Source organism: Halichoerus grypus, chromosome 9 (assembly GCF_964656455.1).
Source record: "Halichoerus grypus chromosome 9, mHalGry1.hap1.1, whole genome shotgun sequence".
NCBI lineage: Eukaryota > Metazoa > Chordata > Mammalia > Carnivora > Phocidae > Halichoerus > Halichoerus grypus.
The window spans coordinates 120990355-121010326 of record NC_135720.1 but is presented as its reverse complement, the minus strand read 5'-3'; the positions used below and the strand labels follow the sequence as shown (position 1 = coordinate 121010326).

The 19972-nt window shown below is 43.9% G+C and overlaps 1 protein-coding gene across 15 annotated transcripts in view; it reads left to right on the top strand.

Moving 5' to 3' along the window:
• SERPINB9 (serpin family B member 9) overlaps positions 1 to 19749 on the top strand; it is a 60534-nt gene extending 40785 nt beyond the window's left edge. For 9 of the 15 annotated variants that reach the window (XM_078055621.1, XM_078055625.1, XM_078055626.1 and 6 more), the window contains 8 exons: positions 302 to 479; positions 3755 to 3892; positions 4251 to 4368; positions 5852 to 5994; positions 7324 to 7479; positions 8737 to 8976; positions 9126 to 9223; positions 12369 to 13403. In XM_078055621.1, coding sequence (XP_077911747.1) covers positions 312 to 479; positions 3755 to 3892; positions 4251 to 4368; positions 5852 to 5994; positions 7324 to 7479; positions 8737 to 8976; positions 9126 to 9223; positions 12369 to 12492 — 1185 coding nt within the window. In that variant the 5' untranslated portion in view covers positions 302 to 311 and the 3' untranslated portion in view covers positions 12493 to 13403. Of the gene's footprint in view, positions 1 to 301; positions 480 to 3754; positions 3893 to 4250; positions 4369 to 5851; positions 5995 to 7323; positions 7480 to 8736; positions 9224 to 12368; positions 13404 to 19732 lie in introns of those variants that run through there. The other 6 variants (XM_078055622.1, XM_078055624.1, XM_078055623.1 and 3 more) reach the window with 6 other exon arrangements.
• The last annotated feature ends 223 nt before the right edge of the window (positions 19750 to 19972 follow it).

The window sequence follows — 19972 nt, the reverse complement described above, 5'->3', positions numbered from 1 at the left end:
ATCCCGGGACTCCAGAGTCATGACCTGAGCCGAAGGCAGTTGCTTAACCAACTGAGCCACCCAGGCGCCCTCACTTAGCTAATTATCTTAATATTTGGACTTACTGTTTGGATGGAGAGCAATAGCAAATGGGTTTTCCTTCAACTTAAAATATTTATGAGCTTTATTATTAAAAAAAACAAAAACAAAAACCCGTACAATTCCCAAACTGCCATATGTGAGGTCAATAACGTTCGTTGGGGGGGGCGGGGGGTTGTTGAAGCAGCCTCTCTCTTTATCTGTCTTTATGCTCTGGTTCCAGACCCTGCATCATGGACGCTCTTTCTGAAGCAAATGGCACCTTTGCCATCCAGCTTTTAAAGATACTGTGTCAAGACAACCCTTCACACAACGTGTTCTATTCTCCTGTGAGCATCTCCTCAGCCCTGGCCATGGTCTTCCTGGGGGCAAAAGGAAACACTGCTGCCCAGATGGCCCAGGTAAACCTGCTTGTCACCCAGCAGAAGGGACTGCCTTTCGGTTATTATGTCCCATCACCCAGCTTCGTACCTGAGGCTGCAGAACTGCCATAAAGCAGGGGGGGAGGGGTGCCCAGTGTGGACACCCCTGTGCTTACGTCTGGCAGGTGGGGCTGCCTGGGGACCAAGACACAAAGGACAAGGCTGGGAGTCTCCTTCCCTGAGATATTTTTTGGGGCAAGTTCCCTTATTAATAATGTGGATAAGACTATCAGAATCTTATCCTAGCACTTTATCTTTGTTTAGGAAATGATACTGAAATTATTTGGAACTCTAAGCAGCTAAGAGCTCTCATTTTTGGAGTAAAAGACTTCATAGCTATAATTATTCTTTAGTAAGGAAGGGGAGGTTCATATCTATTTCAGGTCTTCCTAGCTCAGTAAGGGGATGGACAAAAATATGCAATGTGGGTAAAAAAGCACGTCTTTATTGCATATGCAGACGCATGTGGACCAGTTAGTTTAACAAACATTCAGCAAACATCTGAAAATGACTACGAATCCATCCCTGTCCTGAAGGGGTTTTATAGAGTAGGTAGGGGACATGTGCCCGAGATGAAACCTGAAAGCTTGCCTCATGCCCCCACACACATCTTCGCTATTGGTGTGTTAGTCAGTGTGGCTCTTTGTTTTGATATAACTTTCTTTTCCCTTGAGAGCCCTTTCTGGGGTGACCACTCAATGTTAATCATTTTTCAGCTTGTGGTAGGAAGGACTGGGTGTTTCCGTGTAGAAGGGGGCTTCTTTGGGCTTACTGAACTTTTCTCTGTTTTAGGCTAACTGATGAACCCTCTAGGAGCTTTTTTTGAGAACCTGAAGATTGTCTGGTTACTTTGTATTCAGAGACATTGAAATTCCTTATCCTCCTGTGCTCAACTGGACAGCAATGGCACTGAATATGCTAAATACACATTGCTACTCCTAGCACTCAGGGAACTTCTTTCAAAGAACTAGCTTTCGGATTCTGTGTGCACTGGCAGAGACTGAAAGTGATGTTTTTCCCCACTGATTATATTTCTGCCCATTTCTCCATGAACTTTTCATGCTTTTAACTGTATGTCTTGTTCTTTTTTCCTTGTAAATCTTAGAAGCAAATTTTACTCTGTATAGGGTGTATTTCATACTTACGTTTTCCTTGGGATGCAAGATTCTGTAATAGCCCCTTTTTCTGAACCCCTCTTATCCTTGTCATTCTTTCCTATTACTTACCTTTTTTTTTCTTAAAGATTTACTTATTCGTTTGAGAGAGAGAGAGAGCAAGCACGAGCAGGAGGGGCAGAGGGAGAGGGAGAGAGACTCCCAAGCAGACTCCCCACAAAGCACAGAGCCCGATGCAGGGCTCAATCCCATGACCCTGAGATCATGACCTGAGCCAAAACCAATAGTTGGATGCTCAACGGACTGCACCACCCAGGTGCCCCTTCCTATTACTTACCTATAAACAATAGATATCTATTTAGGCAGAAAAGCCAATTCTTACTCCCCTGTTTTTTTTTAATTTTTAAATTTTTAATTTAAATTCAATTTAGTTAACATATAGTGTATTATTAGTTTCAGGGGTAGAATTTAGTATCAGTTGCATATAACACCCAGTGCTCATTCCATCAAGTGCCCTCCTTAATGCCCATCACCCAGTTACCTTATCCCGCCACCCACCTTCCCTCCAGCAACCCTGTTTGTTCCCTGTACTTAAGAGTGTTTTATGGTTTGCTTCTCTCTCTGTTTTTATTTTATTTTTTCTTTCCTTCCCCTATATTCATCTGTTTTGTTTCTTAAATTCCACATATGAGTGAAATCATATGGTATTTGTCTTTCTCTGTCTGATTTATTTCACTTAGCATAATGCCCTCTAGTTCCATCCAGGTCATTGCAAATGGAAAGATTTCATTCTTTTTGATGGCTGAGTAATACTCCATTGGGTGTGTGGGGGTGTGTGTGTGTGTGTGTGTGTGTGTGTGTGTATACACACATTGTGATATATATATATATCACATCTTCTTTATCCATTCATCTGTTGATGGACGTCTGGGCTCTTTCCATATTTTGGCTATTGTGGACATTGCTGCTATAAACATTGGGGTACAGGTACCCCTTCAAATCACTGTGCTTATATCCTTTGGATAAATACCTGGTAATTCAATTGCTGGGTCATAGGGTAGCTCTATTTTCAACTTTTTGAGGAAGCTCCATACTGTTTTCCAGAGTGGCTGCACCAGCTTGCATTCCCACCAACAGTGTAGGAGGGTTCGCCTTTCTCCACATCTGTGCCAACATCTGTCATTTCCTGACTTGTTTATTTTAGCCATTCTGACTGGTGGTTTTGATCTGACATTGTGGTTTTGATCTGTATTTCCCTGATGCTGAGTGATGTTGAGCACTTTTTCATGTGTCTGTTGGCCATTTGTATGTCTTCTTTGGAGATGTCTGTTATGTTTTCTGCCCATTTCTTGCCTGGATTATTTGTTTTTTGGGTGTTGAATTTGGTAAGTTCTTTACAGGTTTTGGATACTAGCCCTTTATCTGATATGTCATTTGCGAATATCTTCTCCCATTCTGTCGGTTGGCTTTTAGTTTTGTTGATTATTTCCTTTGCTGTGCAGAAGCTTTTTATCTTGATGAAGTCCCAGTAGTTCATTTTTGCTTTTGTTTCCCTTGCCTTCGGAGACGTGTCTAGCAAGAAGTTGCTGCGGCCAAGATCATAGAGGTTGCTGCCTGTGTTCCCCTCTAGGATTTTGTTGGATTTCTGTCTCACATTTAGGTCTTTCATCCATTTTATCTTACTCCCCTGTTTTCTGTTCTCTCCCTCCCCCTCTCCTCTCTGTCCTTTTCTCTCTGTATCTTCTCCTTACCCCACATAGTGCTGCTCTAGTATGTATTAAATCTGCGATTAAAATGAATGTAATGTCCTTTTTTTAAAAAGAGAAACCAGTGTACTTTAAAGCAAAAATTTGTAGAGTATTTAAGAAAGAATTTTGCTTACAGATTTTTTGAGACAATCTTTTTTTTTTGAGAGAGAGAGTGTGCGAGCAGCTGGTGGGGAGGGGGGAAGCAAAGAGAGAGGGAGAGAATCTGAAGCAGACTCCACACTGAGTGCAGAGCCTGACTCAGGACTTGATCTCATAACCCTGAGATCATGACCTGAGCTGAGATCAAGTGTCAGACGCTTAACTGGCTGAGCCACCCAGCTGCCCCCCAAAGAACAATCTTGATAAATTTTAAAATTATTTTTCTCAACAGGTGCTTTCATTAAGCACAGAGAAAGACATTCATCAGAGTTTCCAGTCACTTCTTGCTGAAGTGAACAAACCTGGCACCCAGTACTTGCTCAGAATGGCCAGCAGGCTCTTTGGAGAAAAGACTTGTGAATTCCTCTCGGTAAGTTGAGTCAGCAGAACAATAAAAGTTGTAATCAAAATACGGAGTCTGAAAGAAAGATCTTGGAGAACTGAAAATTATGGTAAACATTTTTTTAAAAAATCATAATGCTATAACTGTGCCTTGAATTATTTAAAAATTGATTACTTCTAAAATTCACTTATCCATTTCTGGTTATTCGGGGCTTAGTACTTACCTATTTATAAACTCTGATATTTTAGTACCTAGTAGACTGAGATATGACCACTTTTAAGAAATGTATACTCGTTTTAATAAAATGTATGTAAGATTCCAATTTTCTTGGAACCTGAACTTTATTTAGGAATATAGCCATATTTGAACCTTTTTCCCTCCAAAGGCCTTTAAGGAATCCTGTCTTCGGTTCTACCATGCTGAGCTGGAGCAGCTTTCCTTTGCCAATGATGCAGAGCAGTGCAGGGAGCACATCAACACTTGGGTCTCAAAAAAGACTGAAGGTCAGAATTACATGTTATTACCCCCTTCTTTTTCCTTCTCCTTCTGCCTTCTCATCTTTCCCCTGGTTCTCCTCCCCTTGCTTTTCCTGATGCTCTGATTTGACGAGTGTTTCAGATGGTCAGAGGCCTGCCTACGGGCTGGGCCTCTTGGCGTATTTGAAACTTAATGTACTCACAGGGTTCTGATCAGATGCTCAGGTTTTCAACCACAGAGACTTAATTTTGTCCATTCTCCTGGGACAAGAAAGACTGATACAAATGTCCAAAGAAAGTCATAGGCTGGATTTCCAGTTTAATAACGTACACTGAAACATACTTTCACTTGGCCTGTAACATTCACATGTTGGGGGAATTCATCACCTCCGTAGGAAGGAGGCTATCGGTCAGATCTTCTCTGAGACATACGCTTGGGCTTCGAAATTCTCTGTGGACCTCACATACCACCACCTTCACCCTATACATTAAGCTTACTTATTCTGCTGCTTCTTTCATGTCTTCCACGTACACTCCCTTAATTAGGTTTGATAAGCCTAGATTTGGTAGGCCAACTGCAGATGCTCTCTCACGGCTGATCAGTTCTCTAGACTGAAATCATCCTTTGTTTGGCGTTGAGCCTTACTCGTTTCTGTTTTACAGAGTGGTGTGTTCTGATCTTGACCCGCATGATCAATGATGTTTGAACCATTCAGGACCCTCTGCACCAACTCTACTTAGTACCACTAGGAACACTCCTATTTCTATCAATAAATCAGACAATAGAGAACAAGAGGTTGTCTCTCCTTAGAGAGTTAGCAGTTATTCTACCATTTCTTCTTGTAATATTTGCTACTTATGCCATCTGGAGGCAGGGAATTAGCAGGGATGCTCTTAGTTCATTGGAAAGGTACAACTTGATATCTAGGGAAGAAGGGAGTATCTTTCACTTGCCCACCTTACCTTTTCCAGGAATGTCTGGTATTTTGTTTAGAGGATCAAATAGTGAAATCTCTTCCGGATGCTTCCAGAAGCTCCTCAGTGCACCCATGCTGCCCATTGTCAACTATATCCCCTTTGAGTCATTCATTCTGGCTGCCTCTGACATGTGGACATAGTTGTGGAATGTTAGCACTCATTGTACCTTTGGTGCATTAAACCAAACACTCCGTTTTAGCACTTGAGAGAACCTAAGTCCCTCCCAGCCCATCCCTCGTTTCCCGCTTGCCTTGCTGTCCGACCTAGTGTAATGTTTTGAATGATTTAGAAACCTTTCACTGTCATCGACTTTGTGGGTGTTCCCACAGCATTTATGACCTGACCATGAAAACCCCTTGTATGTGTTGTTTTTTTTATTTCTGCACATAGCAATCCAAACTCACCAAATTTGGAAAAGAAAAGAATGTTTGGTTCTTGATTAATAACTGAGGATCTGTCAATAGCCTTATTACGATTTATTCATCACACTTCTATGAAAACAACTTAATATATTCTCTACTTTTCCTGGAAGGTAAAATTCGAGATTTACTGCCGAGTAACTCAATCAGTGCAAACACCAGGCTGGTTCTTGTCAATGCCATCTACTTCAAAGGAAGGTGGAATGAACAGTTCAACAAAATGTACACAAGGGAAATGCCTTTTAAAATAAACCAGGTGAGAGAAGCTTTCAAAAATCCTTCTAGTTTCATGAAGAAATTGAATGGAAAAAGTTAACTTTGTAAAAGCATAAATGATTGGTTAGAAATAATTTTGAAACATAACACATTTTTGAATGAAATTTTAAACTCAGGAGAAAAGAACTGAGAAATAAAAATAATTTGCTGCCTCTGATTTTTTGCATTTTATTACTATTCCTACTGCCTCTGATAATTTCTCCTACATTCGTTGCTGCCACCTAGTTCTGGAAACTTAAGACTTTTCCTCTAAGCCTAAGTTGCTTAACAGAAAGCAAAAAACGTGTTAAGGAAGTGAGATATGTGTATGTGTTGGGCGAGTGGATAGAAGGAGTGAATATTTCTTTAATCAGATACTTGAAAAAATAAGTATAGACTTGAATTACTGTTAATCATTATTAATCTAGTATTTATAAGTTTCTAATATTAAAACTAACTGACAAAGATGTTAGTCTTGATATTGAGGTATAACTTCAATTCAGGCAGGCATTAAAATAGCTTGCCAAATCTCCCAGCCCCTAAAAAAAAAAAAAATACCATTTTAATGCAATTAGGAAACTTGTACTGCACAGGTAAAACCTTTTTTTGGGGGGTGGGGCATAAGGTGTACTTTACATAATCAGCCCTCTAGTTACAAAAGTGGAAGGGGGAGAACTTTTCTAGCTATGATTTTAGAATTCTAATTTTTAGAATAGCTGATCCATATCAACTTTTAAAACTTTAATGAGTATAGTAGTCCAATTAACTTCTGCATGCATATACCTCTTCTGTGTTTTTAGAAAACTATTTCCTTGGATTAGAGTATCAGAACTGAAACAACTGCATTTAAATACAGGAGGAGATATGTCATTCTTTCTACTTGCTGGCAGACTGCTTCCTGAGGGGCTCTTTACACCACCAGTCACACTGCTGTGAAACTCTTCAGTCTCTTCTTCTTTATCATAAAAACTTTTTCCAGTTAAATAGAAATAATTTTCTATTTCATTATATTTGATTATATTGTTTCCTTTAGATATATTTGCCAGGCATATTTTACATGAGGAAAATCTGATTTCCTCCTGTGGGAAATGCAGAGTATCACGTTTATTTTGCTGAATAAAACATCTCCTTTCCTAGGCTAGCGCCGTATCTGTTTCCCATAGATGCCTCGTATCGATGATAGGAAAGAGTCGGAACTAGCACACGAATATCGTTTCCATCATGGGTGCTGAAAACACTCCTGGAGCCAATAATAGCTCTTTTGAAAATTTTTATTGCCTCTTACAATAATCTGTTTTTAATTCCGTGCTCATCTGTTTCTTCCCGTCAGAAGGAGCAAAAGCCGGTGCAGATGATGTTTCAGGAAGCTACGTTTAAGCTTGCCTATATTAAAGAGGTGCAGACCCAGGTCCTGGAGCTGCCCTACGAGGGTGAGGAGCTGAGCATGGTCATTCTGCTCCCGGACGACAACGTGGATCTAAGCTTGGTGAGAACCCCAGGGCGCCCTTTGCGTCCTTCTTGCTGGAACTCAAGCACCACTTTGAACATTTATGTTTACCTTTTAAGTCAGTGATGTGGGCAACCAGGAAACAGAGCACAGTATTCAGGCCCTCGCGCTTTGGAACCAAACTGTCATTCAGGACCTACTTCTCCCATTATTATCTATGTGATCTCGCCAAATTCCTTAACTCTGTTTTCCCACCTGGAAAACAGGGATGGTGATAACATCTGCCTGAGAGTTACTATGAGGATAAAATAGGGATGGTTCGAGTAACAAGCTTAGCACATTGTCTGGTACATAATAAGCCCTGAATAAATATGATCCGTTATTATTATCATAATCGTTGTTAGCATTATATTTTATTTCTTTATTTTTTAAAAAGATTTTATTTATTTGAGGGGGGGGGAGAGAGATTGCGCATGAACAGTGGGGGTAGGGCAGAGGCAGAGGCAGAGGGAGAGGAGAAGCAGACTCCCTGCTGAGCAGGGAGTCCAGCGCGGGCTCATGACCCAGCTGAAGGCAGACACTTAACCAGCGGAGCTGCCCGGGCACCCCTGCATTATATTTTAAATATCAAGAACCCGAAACTCAGGAGAGCAGAGCCAGAAACAGCTCCAGACGGCACTCCCAACTCACTTTGCTTCCTTTCAGCATGCATCCCTAGTGTGAGAGTCATCCATGGCCCAGGAGCTTCTAGGCCCAGGCGCTGAGGGGCACACAGCACTCCCAGTGTCCTAAGGGGCCTGCGTGAGCCGAGCTGCAGCCAGAGGCTCTCTGTGTGTCCTTGCCACCTGCCGTCTCTTCTTCAGAAGGTGCACAGGATTGCACCTCTGGCAAATTGCTCCAGCAAGAGCCCTTTCTTTTCCAATCGTTTTTCTTACCAGCAATGCCTCATCTTCAAAAAATAAGCGCAGTTAAAAAGAAAATCACAGTCAGCTGGGCATTGAGCGTTGTCAGGATGAAAGATGTGTCGTAGATACTGTTGGGTAAGGAGAGGACCAGCCGCTGGTTGTATGCCTCGGGGCTGCCTCACGTGCTGCCTGCTTGGCAAGGGAGCGTGGTTGGAATAGCACAAGTCCGAGATCTCACGAATTTCCCGGCGCAGAAAGGTGCCCCTGGTCCCATCACCACCCATCTCCGAGAGACAATCACCACCCATCTCCGAGAGAAGGAAGCGTACGTGGGTGTGCGTGGCCTTACGTACGGAAGTATGAATTTTAAAGTCTAATTCTGGTCCTTCAGGTGGAAAAAAATCTCACTTTGGAGAAATTCAGAGCCTGGACCAAGCCAGACCGTATGCAGAGCACCGAAGTGGAAGTTTTCCTTCCGAGATTTCAACTGGAAGAGGATTATGACATGGAATCTGTGCTCCGGGGTCTGGGAATGGTTGATGCCTTTCGGGAGGACGAGGCTGACTTTTCGGCAATGTCAGGCGAGAGAGATCTGTGTCTGTCCAAGTTCGTGCACAAGAGTTTTGTGGAGGTGAACGAGGAAGGCACGGAGGCCGCGGCCGCGTCAGCCATCTTGGTTGTGGAGTGTTGCATGGATTCTGGCCCCACGTTCTGCGCCGACCACCCCTTCCTTTTCTTCATTAGGCACAATGCAGCCAACACTATTCTGTTCTGTGGCAGGTTTTCCTCTCCATAAGGGTGAGCATTCCCCTCTTTCTGTGTCCTCCTGCCCTGCTCCACAGCCCCGGGAAGATGGGCCTTCGAAGCGCGGTGCAAAGGTGAGGGCAGATGCCTCAAGCATCTCAATCCCATGCTTGTCCACACCCAGCTCTCCCCATCCTGACCACTCATTTGCCCTACTTAGCCAAGTTCATGGGACAAGAGACCTTAATGATTCCCTGTAGTATTTAAAGTGCAGTCCGAATCCCATAGGATGGAATGCAAAGTTTCCCTGGATGGCCCCAGACTTACTCCCCTCTCATTCCACTTATAATTCATTCTAGTGACACTGTGTTCTGCCTTGTACCTCAAATCTGGTTGCATACTTGCCTTAGCCTGTTTCAGTAGTAATAAATGCTGCTAGCTGAGGCTATTATTTTATAGTCTGCCTGGTGCATGGGCTTTTTAGAAAGCTTCTTTAATGCACATTTTTATTTTATCTTTGACATTCATGCCTAAGTAGGTGGCAAACAGGGCATCAGGCATTGGAGCCAAAGGGGGCGGAGTCATGGGCTTTTGACACCTGGTCTTTAATACTCATGCCAGAGTAGCTTTTATGACAGCCAGGTTGGACGAGGGAATGTCCTTAAACTTATCGTGTGATCTCCTCATAGGGATCCCCTTTCCTTCTGTTCTTGTATTTTCTTCACCTCCAACTCTAACAAAAATTCCGCTCAACTCTTAAAAGTTCATTTCCAATGTCATCTCCAGGAAAATTTTCCTTTTCTACATAAGCAGGTGTGCATCTTTGAACTCTTCATTGCATACTGAGGGAGGGCATTTCTCTTATGGCGGTTGCTTTATTTATTAATCATCTGTGTTCTCCAACTAGACCTTAAATTCCTCAGGGGTTGGGACTATATTTTACATGTCTATGTGCCGTGTACAGTGCAGCAGTAAGTAATTTGATCATAGATGAGCTCTGTAATTTTTTTAAAAAGTGATTAGATATCAGTGACATTATTGGGGCCTTTTTAAAGAATTTGTTATTGAGGTGAAATTCACATAGCATAAAATTAACCATTTTAAAGCAAACAATGCAGTGGTCTTAGTACATTAAAAATGTTGTGCAACCAAAAAAAAAAAAAAAAAATGTTGTGCAACCACCACCTTTATCTAGTTCCAAAAAATGTTCATCACCCCAAAGGAAAACCCTGTGCAGTTACTCCCCCCACCCCCAATCCAACTCCTGGCAACTGCCAATCTGCTTTCTACCTCTATGGATTTACCTACTCTGGATAGTTCATATAAGTGAATTATATAACATGTGACCTTTTGTTTTTGGCTTTTACTCAGCATGACACGTTCATTCATGTTGTGGCATGTGCTTCATCTCTTTTTATGATTGAATAATATTCCACCATATAGCTGTAGCATAAGATTTGTTTATCCACTCATTCATTGGTGGACATTTGATTTGTTTCCATCTTTTTGATATTTATGAGTAATCCTTCTACAAACATGCACGTACATGTATTTGTTTGGATAACTGTTGTATAAGGGTTCCAGTTTCTTCACATCCTTATGAACACTTGTTATTTCCCACCCCTCTTTTTATAAAAAAATGATGGCGTCTCTAAGTGGGTAGGAAGTGAAATCTCATTGTGTGTTTTATTTGCATTTTCCTATGACTAATAGTGTTGAGCATCTTTTTATGTGCTTACTGGCCATTTGGATATCTTCTGTGGAGATAAGTCTATTCAAGTCCTTTGTTCATTTTTTCATTGGGTTGTCTTTTTGTTGTGAAGTTGTAAGAGTTATTTATATATACTGGATACAAGACCCTTATCAGATACATGGTTTGCAAATATTCTCTCCCATTGCTTAGGTTATATTTTCCCTTTCTTGATAATGTCCTTTGATCCACAAAGGTTTTTAATTTCAGTGAAGTCCAGTTTATCTACTTTTTCTTTTGTTACTCACTTATGGTATCATATGTAAGAATCCTTTGCCAAATCCAAAGTCACGAAAATTTACAACTATTTTTTTCATAAGACTTTTATGATTTTAGCTCTTATATTTAGAACGTTAATCCATTTTGATGTATATGATGTGAGGTAGGGGTCCAACTTAATTTTTTTGCATGTGGGATATCAGTTGTCTCAACACCTATAAATGCTTTTGAATTGCAAAAGGATGTTGATAACAGATAAAAAAATAATATCTAAACAAGTGATAAGGTGAAAAATTATACAGCTGGCATATATATATCAAATCCATTCCATGAATGGAATCCACAACCAGACTGAAAGAAAATATTATAAAAAATCAGTAAGGAATTAACACTAGGGTATACAAAGAACTCCTGCAAATCAAAGAGAACAAGGCAGTCAATTAGTAATCAGAAAAATACAAATAAAATACCCTGAGATACTGCTCAACATCCATCGGATTGGTGTCAGAAAGTTGGATACCGTGCAGCATCAGCCAGGAAGTAGGGAAATTTAGGAGCACTCGTGGGAACAAGAACCAATATGGCTCAGATAGGAAGCAATCTGGCAGTGAACTCAACTGGTGTCTGCTCTGGGCTCCAGCGGCTCATTTCTGGGTGTGTGGCCCAGTGATGTCATTGCACAGGTCCCCAGAGGTACGGGCACGAGGGGGTTCACTGCAACTTCATTTATGTTGTCAATGAATTGGAAGCTACCTAAGTGTCCATCTCAATGGGAATAATGAAGGTGTGCGCATACTTTGTGACACTATGTAGGAGTTAGACTAAAGTACAAAGTAGGTGTACATTCAGTCTTATGGATAGATGATATTGAGTAAAAAATACATATATATGTGTATATATATCTAGTTTAACAACTTATAAGTTTTACTTATGTAGATTAAAAATCTCTGCAGTATATATTATACAAGGATACACACCTATTGTATTTCTTTTTATTGGTGAGAAACTTTTCATAAATTTTGCTATGATGTTTTATTAATGAACAGAGTTTTTTTATTCCTATAGTCAAATCTAGGTTTTCTTCCGTAGTGATTTTTGACACTGCTTTCAACTCTTAGAAATACTTTCCCATTGAAACCAGCACGTCACCTATATTTTCTTTTAAACTGTTATGTTTTTAATTGATTTAACTATTTAATCCATCTGAAATTTGTTTCTGTGTTGTTGACATTCAGGAGAAAATATAATTGTATTTATTTACAAATGGCCAATTTCTCAACATTAATTGTAAATAATCTGTTTTTTCCCAGTGTTCACGGTGATTTTCTCATCTTCATTCTTCAAGGTGAACGTCAGAATAATTTTGCAATACTCAAAATAATGTTTTTAACTTTGGTATTTTTTGGAGGGATTAGTGTGACATTAAACATATAAATTTGGGGATAAATTAATCTATTTACAGGGTTTAGTCTTGTTCGGGAAATGTGAGGAGTCTCCATTTATTCAAATCTTTTTTATCTCCCTCTCTATATATTTATGTATATATATATAGACAGAGAGAGAGACATAGTTTTGTTTTTCTTGTTATGGTATTTCTAAATTTTATTGTCATTATAATAATTGTAGTGAGAGCATTTTTCCCTCATGTGGTTATGGGTGGCATATAAGCAAACGCAGTTTAGTACATACTAAAGAGAAACACCATTTCTCCCTCCTCCTACTAAATACTTTTGGCACCAGTTGTGTGGGTTTTTCCACACCAAGCAGTTCTCCGCTCCTCAGGGACACCGACTGGGCGCCTTACAATTTAACTGAATTTTATTTTTTCCGCAATAGAAGAATTTAATTCATTTATATTATGCAATACTCTGCAGAACATTTTTTTTAAATTGTGAAGGGTCTATATGCAGTTCCTGAAAAAGGTCATGAAAACAAAGTAAGTGAAAGATACAGCTTTCAGTACAACGTGCCTAGCATGATGCACGCATTTATGTGAACAGACCCTGTATGTCTACACGTAAATTCACGTATGTGAGTCTCTGGGAAAAGGTTTAAAAGGCTAAGCCTTCACCTTTAACAGAGGTTATCTCTGGGAAAGGTTTTGAGGGGGAATGGGAGGAAAACTTCCAGTTTTTACTCTCTGTGTTTCAATATTATTTAATGTTTCAACTAGGAAAATCTAATCCTGTGATCTGCACATAATTCAAAGGAAGAACTCCAGAATATAACCACATGTGTAATTCTGAGTGACACGGTATTGAAACTGAAATAAAATCTACATAAACAGCTTTAAAATATTTTATTCTTGGCTTTTAGAATAAATTTTAATAAGAATGTCAGTCAAACATGTATCTTCCTCTTTTCATGAATAAGGTTCATTTCCAGCTTTTTTTTTTTTAAATTATTTTTCAAAGCTTTATTTCCTGTTCTGTGAGCTGACTTCATATACTTTGCTCATATATTCCCTAGGGTTGTGTGGATGAGGAGGAGTGGTTTCACACGACTTTTAAGATAAAGATTAAACGCCCACATAGAGCTAACCAGTAAGGAACTGGGTTGTGTTCCCTCCAAATGTACATGTCAACGCCCACACACCCCCTCCCCAGTACCTCAGAATGTGATTACGTTGAGACATAGAGCCTTTAAGGAAGTAATTAAACTTAAATGCGGTCAGAAGGGTATGATCCTAATCTGACATGATAGGTGTCCTTATAAAAAAAAGAGGGCCTGGGTGGCTCAGTGGGTTAAGTGTCTGCCTTCAACTCAGGTCATGATCCCAGGGTCCTGGGATCGAGTCCCGCATCTGGCTCATTGTTCAATGGGGAGTCTGCTTCTCCCTCTCCCTCTGTCTGCCGCTCCCCCTGCTTATGCTCTCGCTCTCTGTCTGACGAAGTCTTTAAAAAAAAAGAAGAGATACTAGGGCAAACAAGCTCAGAGAAAAGGCCACGGTGAGAAGGTGGCCATCCGCAAGCCACGGAGCGAGGCCTCAGGAGAAACCAGCCCTGCTGACATCTTGATCTCTGACTTAAAGCCTCCAGAACTGTGAGAAATGTCTGTTGTATAAGCCACCCAGTCTGCCGTATTTGATTATGGCAGTCTGAGCAGGCTAATACAAGACACTTCCTAATTTAGCCCACTCTCCTGTCCATCCTTTGCCTTTCTCCAAGGACAATCCTCAGCTCTAGCCTGACTAAACTATTTACAGTTTCCTGATGATAGATTGATTCCATGCTCTGTCTTTCCTCTGGGGCTTCACGCTTTCCACATTCTACCTTGAAACCCTTCTTCCCCATCCCTCCCCCTCCATTCACCTCCCCCAGCCCCAAACCCTCCATCAGCAGCTAATACTCACTAATCCTTGTGGGTGAAATACTCCACCTGTGTGTTTAATTCTTTGAAGCTGAAGCTTTTGGTACACTGAATATAAATGAACTATTCACCCACCTGCCCAAGATTGTAAAGTCCTGGAGGGCAGGAGTTGTCCCACAGTTGTCCCCTCAGCACCCAGCACCTAGCACCAGCTACACAATTTATGAGGCCTACTACAAAGGAAAATGAGGTCCCTCGTTTGAATTTCAGGACAGTATCGAATCAGGGACAGGGCATTTGCGAGCGCGGGGCCTTTTGCAAATCCGCAGGTCCCATGCTGCTGAAGCTGGCGCTGCTTGAACACCACCAATCACACAAGCCTGGTACATACTCTGGGTTTTGTGAGATTTGAGAGAGCATTTCAACTTTCTAATCCTTGGCTGTCAAGGGAAACAGAAACACTATTTTTTCTGAATCGTGTTCTAACAGGATATGACCGTGGGAATCTTTTAGTTTAGCCTGAAACACAAACATAGTAGATGTTCAAGGCTAAAACAAACACCAACAGGGCTAAAAAATGTCAGAGCTGAGGTCATTAACTAGCCAGGCAAGGGAACAATCAGAAATTCCATGGGTAGTTTGCCGAGAGGAAAAAGTCAAGGATGCTTTAAAGGCTGAAAAGAGGGCGCTTTTGGAACTCAGCACTCTGGCCAAGACAGAAGGAGCCCTCATGTTTGTAAAAGCTCACGGGACAGCAGTGTCTTCAGTCAGGTCTTCTACAGACCTGGTGTCTGAGGGTCACTTAAGGTTTCATGGGCCCTCATCAGCCTCACTGGCTAGGGCACTGTGATGAGCTGCAGTGAATTACGGGGCGGTTCGGGTAAGGTGCAGGGAGGGGAAGTTACCTTCTCGTGGAATGTGTGACTGATGTCTCTCCCCGAGGACATCACCCAGATCTCTAGACCTCTCCCAGGTAAGAGGGATTAGAGAGAAGCTTTTGAAAGGGTATTTGTGAGAGATTCTTCCTCAGAGAGATATGGTGTGCTAGGACCCACTCCCCCAACCCCTGTGCATGGGGGAAGCAGGGGAAGACAGAGCCTGTTGAGTGAGTTTGGTTCATGCAGAGAGAGAGAGGAGAGAGGCAAGAGACAGATGGATCGAGATAGAGATAGAAACTCTGTAAGTGGGCTTGACTCATGTCCCCTGGATATGCCAGACATTTGGATATTGCCCAGGAGAAACGTGCAGGGAGTGCAAATATTGATCCCAACAAACAAAATGGGCCAAACTAGAGTTGCATGGCCTCTCTGGGCTCAGCTCCTGGCCCATAAAATGAGAGAGCAATTTGATTGTGATGTGAGGGTGGATAAGGTTCACAGAGCTGGGTCACATAACAGTGAAGGTCAAAAGCACTTGGCGATATTGCCAAACTTCTAAAAGGGAGTGGTGACTGCAGGGACCAACGGCCTTTCTTCTTTGTTCTCTGGGGTTTGGGCTGCTTCTCCAACGTCTCAGGAGCTAAGGTCGTTTGTATAATGTGGGCAGGAAGAGTGGAAGTTTCCAGTCCCGGACCATGATGTTAATCCTCAAGTGGGAAGGCTGAATCCTAATACCTCCCTCCCCACTACCTGCTGTGGGATCCAGGCCCTGACCTTCCAGGGCTGCGAAATAAGGAAGTCCATTTGGACAAGACTTCCAGCTCCAACATTCCCCAAGCCTATGTTTCTGGATCTCTTCTCAACAACCAGACAAAGATGCATCAGCATAGCCTAAGCCCCCAAGGAGAGGTGGACTCCACTGAAAAACTATGAGGCAGAGAAAAACGAGATCTAGTAATCCCTTCCTTTTTGAGGGGAAGGAGGAATTAGCATTTGTGAAATCCTGCTATGCACCAGAGACTGTGCTAGGCACTGCACGTGCATTACTTTACTTAGTCCTCACAGCAACCTGGGCAGGTAAATATTGATAAGAAAACTGAGCTTCAGAGAAGTTAAGCAACTAGTTCACTTAGGTAGTTCAAAGCTGGCAAGGGAAATGAAGCCAGAGCTCTCAGACTGCAAAGTCAGAAGGGACCGTGGCAGAGCCTCTGTGAAAAGCACGCACCCCGACTCCAAGATGCATGGACTCCCTGTTCACTAGCCTTGCCCAGATGCCCTCCCAGCAGCTTAGCTGTTCCACAGTGGACACGTTGAGTTGCCAGTGTTTTGTCCTTGTTTTCTTTAAACATTAAGGAGGCTCTATTGCCGGAAGTTTCAGGCGAAGCGGGCTGGAGGGCGAGGATCTCTCTGATCTCTGCAAGGAAGGATGGCTTATTGATGCCCCAGACCTTGCGCCACCACCCTGGGACCTCCGGCCTGGGTAGACAGGATGAAGCGGTATTCGGTGTAGGAACTGCCTGGAGTGAAGTCAGGTTGGTCCAGACCTCGGGGTGCTGGGACGGTGGACAGCCGCTCTGCGGAGTGCACCAGGTTTCAGGCTGTCCAGCGAAGCCCCGCCCCGCCCCGCCCCGCCCCGCCCCTCCGGGTCCGACTGGTCCCGCCCCGCCCCGCCCCGCCCCGCCCCTCCGGGTCCGAATGGCCCTGCCCCGGCCCTCCAGGCCCCGCCTCCCCCAGACTTTCCCCTCCCCTCCTCCTCCACTCCCCTCCTCCCGCCCGCGGAGGCCCAATCGCTGGAACCGGAAGAGGAGGAGCAAGAGCTGCGGGACGCTTTAGGAGGGAGGAAGGGGAAGCTGTGGGATTGATATCCCTCTCAGCGGTTCGCTGGCTCCTGCGTGTGTCCCTGGAGAGCCTTAGGGCTCGAGGGGAGTCATTTTGGCTTTGGGAGAGGACAAGGAAGGACCACCAGGATCCAGGCATCTCGTGTGTGCCTAGGATTAGAAAACAGGGCTGCGTTGTTCAGTAACTACAGTTGCACTCGCGGGGACAAGACCTCAGAGTCTGTTTTCTCAAGGCCAAGGCTTTTGATTCCTCTTCAGAGAGAAGCTGGGAAGGGTCAGGAGGGAAGGCTCTGAGAGCCAGGACGTTATATGTCCTTATATGAGCACTGATTTTAGATACTGACCGTGTGGGACCTGGAATTAGTCATTGACTTGGGCAGAAGCCTGATGAGGCTAATCTTTTTTTTTTTTTTTAAGATTTTATTTATTTGCGAGAGAGAGGATGAGAGACAGAGAGCATGAGAGGGAGGAGGGTCAGAGGGAGAAACAGACTTCCTGCTGAGCAGGGAGCCCGATGTGGGGCTCGATCCTGGGACTCCAGGATCATGACCTGAACCGAAGGCAGTTGCTCAACCAACTGAGCCACCCAGGCTCCCCTTGATGAGGCTAATCTTCAACAAGTATGCAGCAATATGGCCTCATTGGTTGTGTTTGGCCAGCATTTGCTCTGATTGGCCACTGCCCAGGATATTCTCACCACCACCCTGGGGCCTGCCCTCTGTCACAGATCAGCTCTGTGACCGCCCCGCCCCCCCTCCACTACCTAGTAAGCACCCTCTCCTTGGTCAGTGGGGCCTTCCAGAGGTAAGCCGAAGATGGTAGCCCAGGTTTGGGGTCCAAGGAGAGCGCTCCGCTCCTCTCAGGCCAGACCTTGGGGAAGCAGAGCTCCCAGGCAGGCATCTAGGTCATCAAAGCCGGGATGGCTTTGCCGGCAAGCGCTGGGAGGGACTCAAGTCCTGCAAGGACAAGAATCGGGTTCTGGACTTAACCTAGGGCAAGGAGAGGAGGGCCTTGGCATGGCAGGAGGATCCTCTGGTGTCCATCAGAAGACCCTGGTCTGGGAGTGCTCTGGCTGGGGGCCAAGCAAAACTCTGCCCCTGAGTTGCCTGAAATTTCCGAAATCCAAGATCCGCTGGGTGTGCTTTGATCAGTCATATAAATTAGCAGAGCCCAAAGGCAGCACGGTGGTTAGGCTGCTGAGTTCCGCCCCTGTGCAGCCTGGGTGTGACCCTTACTGTGCCACCTACCGACTGGACTCTCTTAAGTAAGTGAGTGCAGTTCTCCAGCCTGATCTCCTCATCTGTAAGGATGCCTGTCTCAAAGGATTAGGGTTGTGATACACTTGGGACAATAGGGGACTGGCAGTAGAGCTTGATGAATGTTAGCTTCTGTGACTGTTTCAAGTTAATCAGATTGTTCTCTTCCTGAGGCATAATTAAGGCCACAGAAAATGGGGAATGAAACCTTTTATGGGCAGATGGTGAAGAAAAGCAGTGGAATGATGAAGAGACAGGCGTGTATTAATGAATGCAGGGTCTGGGGGAGGGGTTCGCTGACCTGGGGCTCCGTAGGGGCCATCCTTGGACAACCAGAGGCAGCGTAAGGGAAGGCCATGAGTGGTGGGCAGGCAGGGGAGAAGCGTGACTGCGAGTGAAGGGGCTAACGGGGAGTGGTGATTCAGGTCTGACAGGCCCTCCCTCCTCCCTGTCAGATGGCGGCTGGGAGCTGCCATTGGCATGGCTCCCTCCCTTGGCAAGCGTAACCTCCTGCTTCGCTGCTGCCCAGCCTCGCCGGGCCATCACCCTGCTTTGCAGAGTCCTCTGAGGGAGAGTGAGGAGAAAAGAGAAGAGGCAGCTTCTCAAGCACCCCCCCAGCCCTGCCACTTCCTTGGGCTGTACAGCAGCCAAGCTTCTCCTCCCCTCCAACCCCTTGAACACTCTGCTTGAGAAGCCACCTGTCCTTGAGGACAGCGAACTGTCAAACACACAAAATACATTTCTCTCTGTGCTCTGGTTCCAGACCCCCCCCCCCCCCCACCACGGATGCCCTCTCAAGCAAATGGCAACGTTGCTATCCATCTTTTAAAGAAACTATGAAGAAAACCCTTCACACAATGTGGCTTTTCCCCCTCTCTCCTGAATGTCTCCTCTGCTTCGGCCATGATTTTCCTGGGGGCAAAGGGAAACACTGCTGCCCAAATGCCCAGAGGTCTCCACGGCAGACGGAGGAGGAGGAATTGTGTTGTAGTCGTTAGAATCATGTGCCAAAAGTTTCTGGGTTTCCTCCCTTCTTGCACTCGGCAGGATTGTTTTTTTCTGGCTCCCTTGTGGGGCCACATGACCTGTTCTAAGGCCACTGGGTTACATGTAGAAGGGACACACACAGGAATATTAACTGACAGTTCGAGGTCTGCTAGAATTCTTTGTGTCGCTCTAGCATGGCGTCAGCAGCATTTGAGATGATGGTTACCCCACTGGCCTGGGACCCTCAGTGCCCCTGCCTATCCATAATGGACATACAGCCTGAAGATTAAATGACTCTTTGTTATTTTAAGCCACTGAGATTTGAGCGATTATTTGTTACCAAAGTGTAACCAAGCCTATCCTGACCGATATAATCAAACATTGTTTTTTTTCCACACCGTCATAGAGCTGGCTCATGAGGACTTCTGCTGGTGCTGTTGGAATGGGAAAGGAAGTGAAAAATGTGGTTAGGACCTTGAAGATCTGTGATAACTTCCTCCATGGCTCACTTTTCACATAAACTCCAGAGGTGTTTTGTGGGAAGGCCCTGGGTTTGGAGCGAGTCAATCAGCTTTCAAATCCAGGCTGTGCTTCTGATCCACTAAGGAACCTTTCCTAAGCCACATAACTTTTCAGAACCTTATAA